The following is a 16710-nucleotide window of genomic DNA, read 5'->3' as shown; positions in this document are numbered from 1 at the left end:
TCTATCTATCTATCTATCTATCTATCTATCTATCTATCTATCTATCTATCTATCTATCTATCTATCAATCAGTACATTTCTGTCTAGTGTCGTTCATATCTGTGTTTGCCTGTAACATAGTATATTAGAAGCTACAGTATATCTGTTTCTGTGATATTAATGACCATTAATGTGTCTTATTTTATTTGTAAGTCCCTATTTTCTGAGTGCTCAAAAATGTTTTGTAATTCTTTTTATTAGTTTCACTTATGTGTATTATATATAAAATATAATTTTTTTGTTCTACATCTTTAAAAATGTAAAGGCTGATTTATACCAAAGAGTGTAGGCTATGCCATCAAAAGCACTTTATACTCTGTGCCATGTCATACTGTAGGCACTTGCCTGAAAGCTAGTTGCTGGTGTTTGTAGCACACATGATCCATTAAAATGTAGGAAGTTTTTGGCCAACAGTACTTGCCTTGTACTGAAGCAATTTTGTTTCTGTTGAGTTTTGTTATTTGCATTGGTATTAGATAAATACTGTCTGCATAATGCACTAATGCTACATGGGGAGAACATGAACACGAACCCTGCTCTCCTTACTGTGTGGCAGCCATGATTCCACCACTCCACCATGCTGTCCTGTTTAGAAGGGTATTGCATGGTATTTTCATTTTAGCTTGGTGCTCTTTCTTTCATAGCTGACAGTAAACTCAATTAAAAGTTTATCAAAGTGTCCAGTTTCATCTTCCACCAGTTTCCTGCACATAATGTGTTCTATTAACAGTAAATTAAATTCTCTCTTACAACTTTACTAATAACTAAATGTGTGAAATATGATGCAATGTATAGTAAAATAGCAGTAATAATAACAATATTGATAATCATTTTGTTTCTTTGCACTGAAGAACTCTGTACAAAGACATTTAAAACACAGATCTTCCAAAGAAATGTCCTCATTAGTGTTCTGTTCTTGTTAACAGTTTTCTTTCTTTTGGCAATGTTTTCATTTCTCCATCAGATGTACAGATGTATGTCTGCAACAAGGAGCGGTACGGATACCTGAATGTTCCTGCAAAACCACACCAAACCGTTGAAGATGACAGGGTCAACTTTATTCACCTGCAGCTTGAATCGATGAGTGAGTGGAATATTGAGTTTGTTTTATGGGTATTTTACATTTCCCCACCTACAGTGAAATGTGATCTTCATTCACTTATTGCCCCCATGAAAGTGGAAATCAAAATTGAAAAACAATCAGATGCTATGCTTAGCTGTTCCGAACCAACAAGTATCTTATTAAAGTAAGGAAAACCTGCAAGGCTTAACAGTGAAAAGCAGACACTGAATTCCATCTCCCTGACAGCACTTAATGCTTTGAAATTCTCTTTCTATAAAGCTTAACTAATGAATGGTTTTATCTAGAAATAAACTCTTTGCATGTCTGTTAGCTGTCCCGACTTTTAAGAACTGACTGAGTAATGGTGAACAGTAGAAATCTTTGAATATAGTCCTGTCTCAGAGAAAAGTAGATGTCTTCTCAAATACATTGTTAAGTGATTGTCCACAGACTTCAAGAGCTGACTCATTTCTTATTTTTTTCTAAACCATAATACTGCACAAAAAGTTGTTTTCTCATTACAACCAAACACGGTTTATTTTACACATTGCTATTTATAGTGAAACCCCACTGTAGAGTGTAAATAATTATGTACTATAGAAGGCAAACAAAGTGTTGAGGATCCAGCAGGCTCCCATTTAATTCCAGCAGCCGGTACTCCGCACAAACTTGAACACAAATAGAACTTGTGGTTGCTTGAAATGCAAAATGATGAAGAGTTTCAGAGTATTTTCCACCTCAGTCACTGACAAGTCCAACACTGATGGCTTCCTTCCGGTGCTGTTTGATTTTAAAGCACTGGTTCCTGGAAGGGTTGGGGCTTATTAACGGTCAGCTGGAAATGAGGTCATCTATCCTCTAGGCAAAGTCCTACTGAACTGTAGGAAAAAAACAGATGTTGTGTCAACAAAAGTGTCCCCTCTCGTCTCGGTGGTGATATTGCTTACCTGAGGATGTTTCATATTCACACGTGTGACAACAGATACAGCACAACTGATTTTATATTACTCTGATCTGAGCAATGGCAAATGAAGTGATTTGCTTGGGGTCATTCAGTCAATCCCATGGGGATATTAAATTAGTAAGCTTGTGCTTTAAAGTCTGACTTAGCTACTAAGCCACACTGCCTCATATATTTTATAATTTACCTTTTAATTTCTTTGTTTAGTTTGTCTGCAATGATACCATAAATCATAATAAAAGACAATCACTTGGTTCTAACTACTGCTTCTTATTTTTACAATGCCCTTTAATTTACACAGTTATAAAGACAGCTAAACTGATAGATAGATAGATAGATAGATAGATAGATAGATAGATAGATAGATAGATAGATAGATACTTTATTAATCCCAAGGAGAAATTCACATTAGCAGTCATCCAAGTCAAAGCTGTTTTTGTTATTCTTATTTTGCAGTTGATGGACCCCCAATGTACCCCTCCCAGTATGTGTTCGTGCCTCCTCATCATCCTGACAAAATGGGTTTTGATGAGGTAAAGATTTTGAATTTGTTTATCCATATGCATGATAAATAGTGTGTATGTGATGGAGCCCTCAGATTTGGTCCTGGAGTGGTGTAGTGGCTGCAGGTTTTTGCGCCATCCAAATTACTTGCTGATAAAGAACATGTGACTTAGTTCTGTAGTTTTTGTTTTGATATGTCAGGTCATTTTTTTTATCTCAGATTTTTCTTTTCCAAGAATATCATCGAAATGTTTGGTAGTTTGAAGCAGATTAATAATTCTCAGCCCTTCACTTTTTCTCCTCCATATATTTCCAAATAGTTCATTGAAAGAGATGCTTCATGATGAAAGCAAACTGGTATACGTGGGGTTGGTATGATGGCTGTAATTTATATCTCATTATTAATTGGCAGCTGGTGGAGAAAATAGACAATAAAAAATAGTGAATGCAGCTGTTTAGGACTTAAAGTATTGGAGGGTTTGACATCTTAACAAGCATGTTAGCTAAAATGAAGCAGAAAAATGTTGCTTGAGGAAATATTGCTTTGGCAGCAATAAGTGACTTCTAATTAAGAAATTGAGTTGGCATTCAAGCCCTCTGGGACTAAACCTCGGGACCACTGTCCTTGAAGGGAATTGTCAGCAAACCAATTGGTTAACACATTTTGTTAAAACTTCTTAAGTGTTGCAACAGGGTGACCAGTGCACCCAGCAACCCCAAGCAGTGCTTACCGTACAGTGATGCTCCACGTCAAAGGAATCTGATGTTGAGTGTTTGAAGTTCACATTTAAAACCCCGGCCTGGATTACAGTATATCATAAATTGCCTGCTTGCTGTCTCCTGCCAGGTGTACCTGATTAACCTGCGTAGACGACCAGACCGCAGGGAGAGGATACTGAACTCACTGTACGAACAAGAAATTGATGTCAAAGTGGTGGATGCAGTAGATGGCAGGTTTGCACTAGTTACATTTTTTCTGACATGTCTTTTCAGTGAGTGCTCGTGCTGTAGTCCTGACGGAATCCAGGAAGCAGTGCATTACATAAAATGTTACTGGAATCAAACTGCTGAGTCAAGTTTTAAAAGCTATCTGGTTGTGATATTGGGACGTAATATACAGCTATTTGCTAATCAAATTATTTTGATGAACTGAATGCTGTCCTCTTATTTATGAAGATTTTTTTTGTTCTCTCCCAATTGTTGATTGGCAAAAACAATAATGGCAAGATTTAACTCCACCGCTGTATGTTGTACATTGGCACATCAGTGAAAATTTCAAATATTGTCCAGTTTCACATTTCCAAACATTACCTCAAATATTGGAGCTGGTTTGTGTTTTACAAATAAATCTTGAACTGGTGAGCAGAGGTGTATCTTGTGCATGCAACATCTGCCTATAAAGCAAGTAATGTTAGTCTCTCTTGTATGCAATGAATAGTTCCTAATAATTTGGTAACACGTAAAATTAGAACAGCACCATGATAGATGGAAGACAAGTCTAGTGATGGCTCTTTGGCTTCTGTTCACTGTTGCTTTTTATGATTCTGAACTACAGGAGACATTTTTAGACAATTGATTGATGGATGTCTTTCTCCTTATACTTTGGTTATTCTTCAACATCCCAAAAGCATGCATGCTGAATTAATTAGCAACTCAGTACTGGTGCACTGAGTAACTTTCATATTGTGCTTAAGGGTGTCCTGAGACAGGCTGGCAGGTTCGGTTCCTGCCTTGCTCCTGTGTCTATCGTGATTAAGCAACACTGCACAGAGTTTTAGTGACAAGGTGTTGCAAAAAGTACCAAAGTGCAATTCACAGCTGTGTGTGCAAGTACAGTAATAATGACAAACTTCAATAATGTGTCCTTACTATAGAGTCTTTGCCTATCAAAAAGGCTATATACAGTATATTTATATATAATATATGTGTGTGTGTGTATGTATGTTGTAGCTGGGGAGAGTGAGAGTTGGGGTACCAACCAGGCAAACCTTGTTTAATTTCAAGCAAAACAATTAAGAACTTAACAGGTGCACGATGGCACAAGCAAACAGCACAGGCAATGGCCCCTTATGGACCTCTAGTAGTCTTTTCAGGAAATTAGGACTCTGGAGTAGTTCTTGACAGTCAGGCTTTCAGGTCCAAGTGAGATACCACCTTCCGGGGAAGTAGCAATAGTGCCCCCTGTCACCCCAGGCTTATACCACATACCTTAGGTGAGCCTAGGTCAGTATACAGTACATGCACATAGTATAACCCCAGTTATCTGAAGTAATGTAGACTGATGCTACCTAGGAAAGCTGAAAATGAATGGCTGCAGATTCAAAATTAATGATGTAAAAGATTTTGCCAATTTATTTTGTGCATGATAACTTTTAAACCTCTTTTCATACCTTAGCGAATTTAATGATTCTTGCTTCTTTGATGTTGAGGTGACTGCAGGAGATTGCAGCAAAATATCAGTAGGTGTAGTGTCAAGTGAGTCACACCTACACTCCCGCAGTCACCAACTCCTTGACCGCTCGCTCGGTACAGTCAGGGTTAAAAGTATAGTATAAACAAGCTTGGTACGGTATGAGTTATAAGAAAAGCGTTGTATTACCCTTACAGGTTCAGCTCTGGTAATGCAGAACCTTGTTACTCGGGGCATGGATAATCTGGGATATTGTGTGTGTATGTATGTATGTGTGTGTGTATTACATGCATAGCTCTGAATCACAGTGTGATTATTTGGGTGGTTACCTACCAGGAAACGATTGTGGTTGGTCAGCCAGTTGGCAAACATCCATCACGTCCTCTCAGTTGCGAGAAGCAGATCATAGATGTATGATACAGAATCTGCCAAACAATACAAAGAGTCAATGACACGTGCTTCAGCCCTTATTGGAGTTCCTTAGGTGTATACACCTTTGCTTCCCCTTACAGGGATCAAACCTTGGATGTCAGCACCTGAGGCAAAGCCTCTGACGTTGCGCCATGGCGGCTGGTTTACTATCTTGACAGGGTGAAGATTGGAGAATTACATTCTTAGGTCTGAATCGCAATCTGATTATTTGGATGGTTACCCACCAGGTAATGCTTGTGGTTGGTCAGAAAGGCGGCAAACGTCCGAGGTTTGATCCCTTTGTACACTTTGTATTGCTTGGCAGATACAGTATCATATATCTATGATCTGCTTCTTGCAACTGAGAGGACTGTGTGTGTGTGTGTATATATATAATATATATATAGTATATATATATATATATATATATAATATATATATATATATATATATATATATATATATATAGATATAGATATTATATATATATATATATATATATATATATATATATATATATATATATATATATATATATAAGATATAGATATATATATATATATATATATATATATATAGATATTATATATATATATAGATATAGATATTATATATAGATATTATATATAGATATATATAGATATTATATATAGATATTATATATATATAATAACGTCCCATATTGTGTGTGTTTATGTATGTACAAGGGAAGTTCAAAAAGTTTCTGCACTTTTATATTTTCGTTGGAAACGGTGAAGAAGGGGGGTGTAGTAATTGGGCATTAAAAAGTTGGTACAATGCTAGGAAAATTGCATCTCAAATAAAGATGACTATGTAGCAAAGTGATGTAAGAGTTGAAAAAGTGCAGAAACGTTTTGAACAAATTCATTTTATAACACTTATTTCCCTTGACTAATCGCTCTTCTTTTTTCCCTTTAGTGCCCTAAACAGCAGTGATATTAAAATTCTTGGTGTTGACCTTCTTCCTGGCTATTATGATCCATACTCTGGCAGGACCCTTACTAAAGGGGAGGTGGGCTGCTTCCTCAGTCATTACTACATCTGGAAGGAGGTAGGTGTCATAATTAGGAAGTACTAGAAAAGAATATACAGTTCAAAGGTCACTGTTTTTATGATGATGCAAACTATAAAAAAGTGTGTTTTACTAGGTTCTTCAAACAATTCAGCTTAGTTCTGTTAGCTATTGTCTAAGACCCTTCCACACATTGATAAACCTACTGTAGGTCACTTGGTCTTCTCCTGAAGGCCCAATTAAGAAAATACACTAACTGTCTAGTGGTGTCTACTTCTCATATGTCTTTGACTGCACATTTGAAGTGTGTTTGCTTACCCCATGACAGTGCTTAATGTTCAGATTCCATTTCATACATTGGTGCTCTCTGTGTTAAATCGACACATCCTATTGGTCTTTGTGAAGTCTTCTTTAGAGAACTGTGTTTCTGTGCTACAGTCAAAAACATTGCTGTCAGAGTGGTAGCTATCTGTAATTTGCTTTGGTGAGTTCTTGTAAAATGTGACAAAGCATGAAATAAACCAATCTAAAGTTCCAGATGAGGAACTGAATAGAACTGAATACCTAATCAGCCTGGATGGCATGCTGTCTTCAGAAATTTGATTTTTTTGTGCATGTTTGTCCCCTTTGGACAAGTATCTAAACCTGTGCTGGTTCCAAACTCATGCATACATCTGCTGAGATATGAGGTAGGTCTTCAGAATCCTGAATAGGAAGAAAGTTTATGATTTGTTTGTTGAATGTGGGGTATGAGTTTAGCAACAAGTCTCAAGTGACTGATTTTTTAATGTTGAAGCCTCTAGACTAGTTGGATTCTCAGTAATAAAAATACTTTTACAATGTCAAAAAACCTTACAGTGAAAGTGCAAATCATCACTTCAAGACGAGAGTGAACACATTTTCATAAAACTTTATTAAAAGAAATTAATTATCTGCAAAAAAAGTTTTTTTTTCTGTCTTGGGTGAACTTCATATATTGCTCTCCATCCTCCTACTCAAATTTTAAGTAATTGTTCTGGAAAAGGACAAGGATGAAATGGCAGATTGTGTAGGGGGGATAAGTCGGAACAAATTGGAATATTCTACAGGAACAGCGTGTGTTCCACGTCTCAGCTGATTTGATGCCAGAAAGTACAGTTTATGCAATGTTCATCCAAGTAAGAAAGCAACATCTTTATGGTAAATAAACCTGTTTTATCCAACTTTGTATTATGTTATAAATTCTAAGTTATAAGGGGAAGGTTACAGGCAAATTACAAGAATGACAGGTTTCTCTATTGGTGACCTTTGTTGTGCTTCTTTTCCATTTACTGACCATTTACAGATTGTGGACCTACAACTTGACAAGGCCTTGGTTTTTGAGGATGACGTTCGTTTTCAAGGCAATTTTAAGAGGCGACTCATGAGAGTGATGGAGGAGATAGAACTGGTGGAGCTTGATTGGGATCTTATGTAAGTCTCAGTAGCTACTTTGTTGTCTTTTCCACTCTTAAGACCAGACCATTAATCATGATCAGAAAATAAAAGATACCTCTTCAGAACAGCGGCCTGCATTGTTTATTACACATTAGGCAACAAACTGGGAATCATTTGCATATTTTTCAGTTTGCTTTAGAGTTTTGCTTATACTTTGACCTGGTGGAAGTCCTCATGAACACAGGCAGTTCTTATGACTCACACTTTTAGTTGCAGAACTGTTGTATGAACGATGCGGCTATGACAAGTTCCTGCTGTGTCTGATGAGGAAAATAAACCCACATCCTTATGCTTTACTGCCCACAATTGACAAGGATGCTGTGCGAAAAGTACTGTCTAATATGGTGGCAGTGTTTGTTCACTCTTAACCGCAGGGGTACTATCATCACATCACAGCTTATAGGCAACTCACGCTGAGCCCTATCATATAGCTTGTCTGTCTTTTTATATAATATTAACCTGATGATCAAGTAGAATATTCTTAAAATAGATGATGGCATCCTCATAACTCACATATTGAGTTTTAAACCATGAATTTAGTGTTTCATTAAAATGTGAGCAGGTGCTTTTTCATATTACCGTCATCCCTTGGTATTCACGTGGGGTCCTGGTACCAATACCAAAATCTGTGGATGCTGAGTCCCTTATATAGGGACATGATAGAGGTTAGAGGCAATTAGCATTTGATTATATGCAAATACTAATGCCATAGTATTTACAAATAACCTACACACATCTTCCCGTATACTTTATATCATCTCAAGATTACTTATAATAGCACTAGCAGAACTAACGCTTCCATGAATTTCAGCTTCTTTCTGCTTTATTGTGCGAGTGCTTGATTCGTCCTTACCGACCTTATGGTCTACTTCTGTAAGCAACATGCCGCTTTTCGAAAGGTCTAAGACTTTTATTTTCATGTTGAGAGATACCACTTCACACTCCCTCTTAGCCTTGGAGCTTGCACTGATTAAGTCCCTGCACTTTGTTAACACCGCCCATCGCTACTACCGATTGGATGTTTTTAGTGAGGTTTTCAGAGAGACCCACCGCAGGCGCTTATGGCCTGTGATGGAGTGCCAAGAGGACGATCAAACTAAACAATACAGGAAATAAAAATCATGAACAAGGTTTATTTAGGTGAAACAGTGGAAGAAAGGATTATTACAGAGCCTCGAGGGGCGAGAGTGGAGGGCTGGCATGTCCATTTGGTCCCATCTTTCCATGCCAGTCCTCTTCATGAGCTGGTGTCCCACATGGTATGCCTACACATTACTTAATCCCATGGATTCAGTGTAGTGCTGAGCATGCCAAATTCACGTTTTGCTTTTTGGAATGTTCTGGAATTTATTTATTTATTTTTGGTGGTATATTTTCGATCTGTGATTTGTTCAATCTAAAGATGCGGAACTCATGGGTATGAAGGGCCGTAACATGGGAGAAACTCATAAATAATACATTTATGTAAATAAATCATATTAAGTACACATACAGTATACAACAAAGATTGTAATATCACCAGGAACCATACAAAAATGATGGGGAATGGGCAGCGACAATTAAAAGAACAAGCTCTCTGATATACCCTAATTCAATGTACCTCATTACTCAGGCTACATCCACACTGCTACGTTTTTATCTAAAAATGCACACATTAGTCTCCATTTTTGCCTTTCGGCCATGCTACCCTGCTGTTTTACCCCCCAAAAACGTAGACTTTTGAAAATGCTCTCTAGAACCGTATACCTCTGAAAACACTGACTCAGCATTGCAGTGTAGGTCCGTGAAAATGTAGAGTTTTGAAAAATGCAGACTGTAATTGCACTCTGATTGGTTTGTGCTTATTATATGGCTCTTCCCTGACTGGATCCTGCTGATCACAATGTCTCATTCTCTGATTGGTCACCCTCCATGGAAGAAACGCATATTCCAACATTGCGGACATGCAGGAGTTGCTTTCCATGATGCTTGTTATATTGCTTACCTGTATGCATTTAAATTGCAATTTGTACAGTTTAAATGCTGCATACATATGTAGAAGGCAAATCATTTACCTGTCACTACAGGTTTGCGAGAAGTCCTGTGGCCGGCAGCATTACTATCCCTTCAAGGATATTTCTTCAGATGCATATGCATGCCCAGTGTAGGCGACCATTTATGTCAGTTTCGGTTTTAGTCCATTTAATGTGAACGGAAATACTTTCATAAACAATGTGAAAATTGTTTTGCTTAAAAATGTTTTTGATTCAACATGTATTTGTGTGGATGTATGGTGCTAATTAAAACTGAAAAAAAAACAGTAATAAAAAGACAAACATCCACCCATTTACTGAAGTATCTTAATTCATTTTCATGGTTGCAGGGAGCCAGAGCCAATTTAGATGGCATATTTCAAAAGGCAGAGACCACCCATGGACTTGGTGCAAGTTTATCCCAGGGCATACTCATGAGCACTCCCAGTCCAGGCCAGTTTCAAATTAATAATTAATTAACCTAACATGTACCGCTTCAGGATGTGAAAGGAAGATGAGAGAACACAGAAAAATCCCCGACAGACATAAGAACAACTTTCAGAATGGACTTTGACCCACAGGAATTCATACCCAGTTCTAAGTAATGTGCCACCATTTGGCTCTAAAAAAAACACAATTAATGATGCCTTTATTATAAATAGGAATTGGGATATTTCTGATGTTTTGTTTCTGATGCCAAAGTCTGCTATCAGCAGTTTTACAGTGAAGAACCTTCATTTATAAGATAAGATGAGTGACCTAGCCTCAGCTATAAAAGCGGTTCAGAGCTTTTTGGACAAGTGTACATTGCTAGACAAGCAGATGAAACAATAGAAAGAAAACTTTGAACCACAGTTAAAATGAGTTGCTGCTTGAAAAATGTTTGAGTAATTTTTTTGTACTACATGCCTGTTTTATAGTCTTTAAAGTTAGTTGTTCTTTTCTTAAAATTCTTTTTTATACTTGCCTAACTTCCCAGGGCCCCAAATTATTCTCCTTCTTACCCCCTCCATATCTCATACACTGTGTTAGACCTTCTCTTTGTCTTGTAAATTGTCTCAAAATGTTTCATCCCACCAGTTAAGTTTTCAGCCCAAACTCTACTCGAGATCCCAAGCGGCCTTAAATCCTGTGTGGGGTGACTTTTGGACAAGCTGTGACATTTGTTACAGGATCAGGAATGACTCTGTTTTTCCTATCGAAAAATCAGGCTGGAAGTACTACTAGAATCCCATTTCATTTTAAGGGGCAGTGTTGATCTCTCTGCAAGTAAAGGGGTAAGAGAGTACTGCCTGCTGCAGTTACCCCCCTAGTCTGCCCTTTAAATTGATGATCTGGCCCCATGTGCTGCCATACTGTGTGCCAGCCTCTTGCCTTCCCTCCATTGCCGCTGTCTGTCTCTGTCAGCTGTCTAAAGCTGATGTCACATTACGCAACTTCTAGTTGTGGGGTATGTAAGACTTGCCAGCCGCTGTTGCTGATTTCGTCCCCAGACCATATCAGTTTAAATGATTTGAAATTACGCAAGCTTGCCCCTTTTTCTAACAACCAATACAAAGGGTTAACAAGTTCATCAAGTTCTGTCATAATCTCTGCCATTTTATTTCCCATTTTGTTATGGTTTGTAAAGCATGAGACATCAGACAGACAAGCTTCTTTTCTGTTTGTGAGGTCCAAAACACCACATTTCTTATTCTTTACTGCTGCATTATATACATTGTGCTTCATTGGTTGTCAGCTCGCATGCACACTGAGCCACCCCTGCAACTAACAAGAAATCGAATCTTTGCCGAAGCAGGTTGTGACTAAACTGCTGGGTATGTCAGACTAGACGACTGACCATCAACTAGCTACGATTATGTAAATGTAGGCTATGACTGAAAATCAATAGAAAAAGTCATGTGACATGGCCTTAAGTGGGCTCACAGGCATGCTTGACCACAACTTGGTGGCCCGGTCTCTAGGCATACTTCTGCCCAGATTATAACTGTAACTCCCCTGAGCTTTCCCCCAAAAATACAGCACTTTAGGAGCACTGAGAACACATCCAAGGAGTACCATTTCCCAGTGGCTCTGGCTGGTTTATGCTGGATCTCTCCTGAATGATCTCTTACAGGACTTTCTTTCTCCAGGTGGGCAGAAATTCACACATCATTTTCTCCCTGTTTATATCTAGATATCTGGGACGAAAGCAGGTGAATCCCACAAAGGAGGAAGAAGTGGAGAATGTGCAAAATCTGGTTGTAGCCGACTACTCTTACTGGACCCTGTCATATGTCATTTCACTACAGGGAGCACTGAAGCTCCTCAATGCAGAACCGCTCGCCAAGATGTTGCCAGTTGATGAGTTCCTGCCCATCATGTACGATAAACACCCTAAGTAAGTGTTCCTTCCATCTCAGGGTTGCTTCAATAATTTTCTATGTGCTTAGATTTGTTTGTCAAAGTGGTTAAGTAACAATTCACCCAGTTTATACACTCCTTTACTTTTTAAGCCTTCTTAAATTTAACAGACTACAGTTTTCATATTTGGTATTTCTCAAGAAATGGTTAGGGACACACTACATGGTGATGTAGCATACTGTATATGACTTTCTGATTCTTTTATAATACTGTTTTTTCTGTCCTGCTTATTCAGCTGAGGGTCACAGGTAGACGGGAGGCCAGTCTGACTGGTTCTCACATATACATAGGCACTCGCCCTTTCGTACTGGGATAGTTTAGATTTTGCCAGTTAATTAATCATGCATGTATTTAGAATATAGATGGAAAAAACCCATGTAGGCACAGGGGAATTGGGCAAATAACTTGCAGGCTTTATGATATGCTTCTGCTAATTAGCAAAACTAATTCCAGTTATACTTACTGTTATATTTTGAACGTTCTGCTTGAAAGATATTTGTGCCTGTGATGGTGCGGGTACTGCTCCATGCTCCATTTTCCCTTTTGGGATTCTCTCCAACCCAATCACTGTTTGTAATGTAACCGGATGAACTGGTCTGATGGGGACAAATCAAACTGAGCAAGGGGATGATGCAAAAGTGTCCAAGTACTTTTATTGAAAAACAAAACCAAAAACAAGCAGTGTCCAAATAAAATGCAGTGCATTAAAGTTCTATAAATAAATAATCCATAAAAGCAGGTAAAAAAAAATCCAAATGTTTTAAACAAGGCTAAAACACGAGAACAACCTGCAACAGTCACTGGGGCCACACCAACCAAACACCGCTCCTTTCCAGTCTCTCCAGCTCACCCAAGGTTTGCTCAGCTCATCCTCACGTTACCGACCCCCGTCTTGGCTGCCTCCACTGGTGTCCACTAGACCGCTCGGGGTCGGTTGTCCTCCCGTCTTCCTTCTCGCACACATAATCGTCCCTCAGATCACTAGGGAGGACTCTTACCTCGATCGAACCCACTCCTTCACATTCAGTGGGTACAGTCTATCCCTCAAGCACCAATCCTTCGCACTGACTTGGGACCCCTGGCCGTGCTGACCTCTCTTTCAGCTGGCTGGCTTGTCCACTCTCTTTTACGCCCGATGCTGCTCTCCCTCTCTAAGCCTCTTTCATTTTCTTCTTGTCCATCTTTTTTTTCATCTCCCTACCACCCCCCAGCTACCAGGGAGCTGATTAAGCAATTGAAAACAATTGCACCCTCACATGCAGGTGCGACTCACCCCAACTACCTCATCAACTCCCCGCGGCTGCACGATCACGACCACAAGACTGACACGGCCAAATGGATTATTTAAAAACTGGCCTTTCATTTGGAATCACAGACCCGCTACATCACAGTGCCACTGCACATGTTTCAAATTTTCCTCCATTGTTAGTGCTGTTTTGTGCAGAGTCCCAGCATTTACTGTGATACACTAAATGGCCAAAACTTTGAGGACACCCCTTCAGTGTGTTTCACTCACTCTCACTGTGCATACAATCAAGCAGATAATTGACAAGAATTGGCAGTAGAGTGGGACAGAATGCAGAGCTCAGCAACTTTAAATGTGGCTCTTTCATAGGATGCTACCTTTGCCACAAGTGAGTATGGGAAATGACTGCTCTGTTAGCTGTTCCCATGTCAGCTGTAAGTGCTATTGTTGTAAAGTGGAGGTGCTGAGGAGCAACAACAGTTGAGCCATGAAGTGGTACACTACCTAGACTCACAGAGCAGGGTCACCAAGTGTTGAAGTGTACAGTATATAAAAACCACCTTTCTGCTGTTACATCACTCACAACAGAGTTCCAAACTGCCTCTGGATCCAACTCTAGCCCATGAACTGTGTGTCAGGAGCTTCACAGAATAGACTTCCATGGCCAAGGTGCTGCACACAAGCCATAGATTTATGAATTTGATTTGATTTGATATACTTCATTAATCCCAGACGATCACTATGCATAATGCCACCATTGGACTCTGGGGCAGTGGAGATGGGTTCTCTGTAATGATGCATCTCACTTCACTATCTGGCAGTGTGATGGTGGACGTCGGGAGAACGCTACCCTCCAGACTGCATAGTGCTTATTGAAAAGTCAAGGCTGTTTTTCAGGGTTTGGGCTAGGCCCCTTGGTTCCAGTGAATACTATTAATGCTACAGCATACAAAGTTATTTTGGACAATTGTACAATTCCAGGTTTGCAGCAACAGTATGGGGAAGGCCCTTTTCTGTTCTAGCATAATTGTGCCCCTGTGTATGGCCAGGTCCACAAAGAAATAGAGGAACCTGAGTGGCCTGCACAGAGGTCAGACCTCAACCCTATTGAACAGCTGTGGGATGAACTGAAATATTGACTGCCTGGTCTTTTCATCCAGCAACCACACCTGACCTCACGAATACTCTTTTTTTCTGAATGCGCACAAGTTCCCAAAGGCATACTCCAAAATCTTGTGGAAAGTCTTCACAGAAGAATGTAGGCTGTTATAGTCTGAAAAGGAGGGCCAGCTCCATATTGATGCCCATGGTTTTGAAATGGGATGTCCAACAGGCTCATACAGGTGTTATGGCCGAGATTCCACAAACTTTTGACCACATGTTGTTTCATAAGCAATTGAAACATACACGTGACAAAGACCCATATCAAACTAAACAAAATTCAAGATTGTCAATAAATATTTCACTTAAGTATATTGTGAATAGTAGAATTATTAGTGTTCATCTAATTTTTTATAACGAGATGTACCACAGACTGGGAGTATGGTCCTCAAAAGAATGCAGTGTCCAGCCCAGGCTTAGTAAGCAGAAAAGGAAGGATATGAGATGTGGGCAACATTAAGAATTAAGAATTAAAAAATTTTAAGTACAGGTGTACCTCTACTTACAATGGGATTACAGCCCAAAGGACTGGTCTTAAATCTGTTTGGTCAAAAGTCATATACAGTAGACAATACTATACAAGTACTAAGTCACACAAATGTAATATTCCAAATAACTGCCCTCCAAACAATTATCACTGATAAATACTGTATATTACAGTGCTATTCACAAACTCTAATCTATTTAAATAGCCATAGTACAATCTCTCTATTATATAAAAAAAAAAAAAAACTCTTTAAGAGACAGAGAGATACTTTCACTTTCCGTGAGACGGGCAAGTCGAGTCATACTTAAAACCTTTGGAAGAAAGTCCCGTGATACACATACAGAGCAGGTTAGAGATAATGGAAGTAGGAAAATTCTAATGTCTCAAGAAAATGAGAGTAAAGCTCACATTAGCGCAAACAAACGGAAAATATTACTCGGTGAAATAACGGAACAGCGAAAAGAGATTGAATAGTGTTTGAGGATGTCTGGGGGAGAAGAGAGACAAGGCAGTGACTTTAAAATGTTCAAAGCGCCGCATGAAATGCAGATCACGCCGCACAGGAGCAGCAGCAAGCCAGCAGCTGATCGAGCAAAGAGGAGGTAAAAAAGAAGGAATTTGTTTTCCATTATATCACCGTTTACCAGAGGTTTTGGGGGCGTGGACGTGTCTTTTTGGGGTGCATTCAACCCCCCTCTTCACAACGGTGAATAGTGCTTGGCAGGTGGGGAAAGGGGTTGGCCAGCGAAGCAAATGTTAAAATGAATACAAAATTTAGCATATGATACTGAACACAAACAGTGTACTTACCATGGATGATGATGATGTACAGTAGTTTCCTAGGTATCGAAAGCAGCTACAGAAACTTTATATAACAAATGTAGTCAAACATTATTACTGAATGTATAAATTACTGTAGAGATCTGTATTAATACCATTACAACACATACAAGAGAGTACCCAACAATTCCCAGAATTGGACAACAGCACGGGAGTAGGGTGTAGTTATCGACTGTGCCTCTAAGTATCATATGTGTACCGTCTTGTTAATCCGTCCGCTGAGCAGCACCGAATGCGTATTTCTGACATTTATTCTAAAATCGTGCATATGACGAGGCAATCTTTTTTTTTTTTTTGTTTCGCCAAGCCAAAAAAAGCACATCTGATCATATCAAACATCAAAACGACAACGATTACATTTTTTGCAGATTGACAAAATAATTAATAAAGAGTTTTCCCATGAACAGACTGTTAATCAGCAACATTACACTGAACTGCTGGGGCATCTGCAGAAATCCATCAGGAAATAAAAAATCTGGAGCAGTGGAGCACACAAAACAGCATTTTACTGTACAATCAAGCAGAAAATTGACAAGCATTGGCAATAGAACATAGGGAGATACTGCAGAGCTCAGCAACTTTAAATGTGGCTCTGTCATAGAATGCTACCTTTGCCACAAGTCAGTATGGGAAATGACTGTACACCATAAAAGTGCAGCTGCAC

General features: G+C 39.0%; 1 protein-coding gene across 2 annotated transcripts in view; it reads left to right on the top strand.

Annotated features, from left to right (window-relative positions):
- cercam (cerebral endothelial cell adhesion molecule) overlaps positions 1-16710 on the top strand; it is a 65648-nt gene that overhangs the window by 36277 nt on the left and 12661 nt on the right. For both annotated transcript variants that reach the window (XM_028809198.2, XM_028809199.2), the window contains 6 exons: positions 1004-1123; positions 2520-2596; positions 3415-3521; positions 6328-6460; positions 7746-7873; positions 12086-12289. In XM_028809198.2, the coding sequence (XP_028665031.2) occupies positions 1004-1123; positions 2520-2596; positions 3415-3521; positions 6328-6460; positions 7746-7873; positions 12086-12289 (769 nt within the window). The remainder of the gene's footprint in view (positions 1-1003; positions 1124-2519; positions 2597-3414; positions 3522-6327; positions 6461-7745; positions 7874-12085; positions 12290-16710) is intronic.

This window comes from Erpetoichthys calabaricus, chromosome 9 (assembly GCF_900747795.2).
Source record: "Erpetoichthys calabaricus chromosome 9, fErpCal1.3, whole genome shotgun sequence".
NCBI classification, from domain to species: Eukaryota; Metazoa; Chordata; class Cladistia; order Polypteriformes; family Polypteridae; genus Erpetoichthys; species Erpetoichthys calabaricus.
Note: the sequence above shows the minus strand (reverse complement) of the source record. Positions and strands in the feature narration are given on the sequence as shown.